The following is an 814-nucleotide window of genomic DNA, read 5'->3' as shown; positions in this document are numbered from 1 at the left end:
TCATTCATTCATTCATTCATTCACTGAACTTTATGCTAGAAAGTAAGTCTCAATCGAGGTCAGCTTGTACTACATGAGACCCTGTCTCAAAAAAAAAAAAAACAAAAAACAAAAAAACGAAAACAAAACGGAAAGAAAGTAAATCCCAAGAAGCAAGGAATCTTTCGACACTTTTCTTTATATCCCCAATGTCTTCAACAATGCCTGGGGCAACATAAATGTTTGCTGATCGAAAAAGAAAAGCTTAGAAATTTGGAGGGCAATCGCCGTGTAGCAGACTGGTGGTGTTCCACTGAAGGATGAGACAAGGGATAGATGTCGCGAGCCAGTTAGAGCTCAAAGCGATTGTCCGCGCTTACTTAGGCTCCAAACGGCTAGATTCCCAGGACAGCTGGGAAAGCGAGTCAGGCAAAGATCGCCTACTCTGGAAGCCCCGAAATTGTATTTAGATTTAAAGCGGCAAAAGGTTGCTTGGCAACCAGGGAGAGGACGCGGGCTGCACTGCGCACGCGTGCCGGGGCAGGGCGTGTGCGCAGGCGCGGGCTGGCGGCCGCCTCGGGGAGGTCTGGGCCTGATGGTTGCTAGGGTGACAGAAATACAATATGGCGGCGGGCTCCTAATGCTCCGAGCGAGGGACCACCGTCGAGGTCCTAGCGGAGGACCCGCCTCAGGGAAGCGGAAGGCAGGGCGCCCCCTTTCTGTCCCTGGCAGGGTCTGCGAGGGGTTGTGCCCACGCCCGTGTCGGGATGAAGAGTGAGTGGGCCGGGACGGCTGGGGCGCGGCGGTTCGCGCTGCGCAGCGGCCGGGGCCGGGG

The 814-nt window shown here is 54.7% G+C and overlaps 1 protein-coding gene across 8 annotated transcripts in view; it reads left to right on the top strand.

The window, feature by feature from the left end:
- Positions 1-520: 520 nt before the first annotated feature.
- The window catches only part of Mok (MOK protein kinase), a gene marked incomplete in the record, with an annotated part of 32,863 nt that continues 32,569 nt past the window's right edge, over positions 521-814 (top strand). For 4 of the 8 annotated variants that reach the window (XM_013507834.1, XM_013507833.1, XM_013507832.1 and 1 more), the window contains 1 exon segment: positions 524-753. In XM_013507834.1, coding sequence (XP_013363288.1) covers positions 747-753 — 7 coding nt within the window. 8 annotated transcript variants of the gene reach the window in all.

Source organism: Chinchilla lanigera, unplaced genomic scaffold (genome assembly GCF_000276665.1).
Source record: "Chinchilla lanigera isolate Chin_1 unplaced genomic scaffold, ChiLan1.0 scaffold00137, whole genome shotgun sequence".
Classification (NCBI taxonomy): Eukaryota; Metazoa; Chordata; class Mammalia; order Rodentia; family Chinchillidae; genus Chinchilla; species Chinchilla lanigera.
Note: the sequence above shows the minus strand (reverse complement) of the source record. Positions and strands in the feature narration are given on the sequence as shown.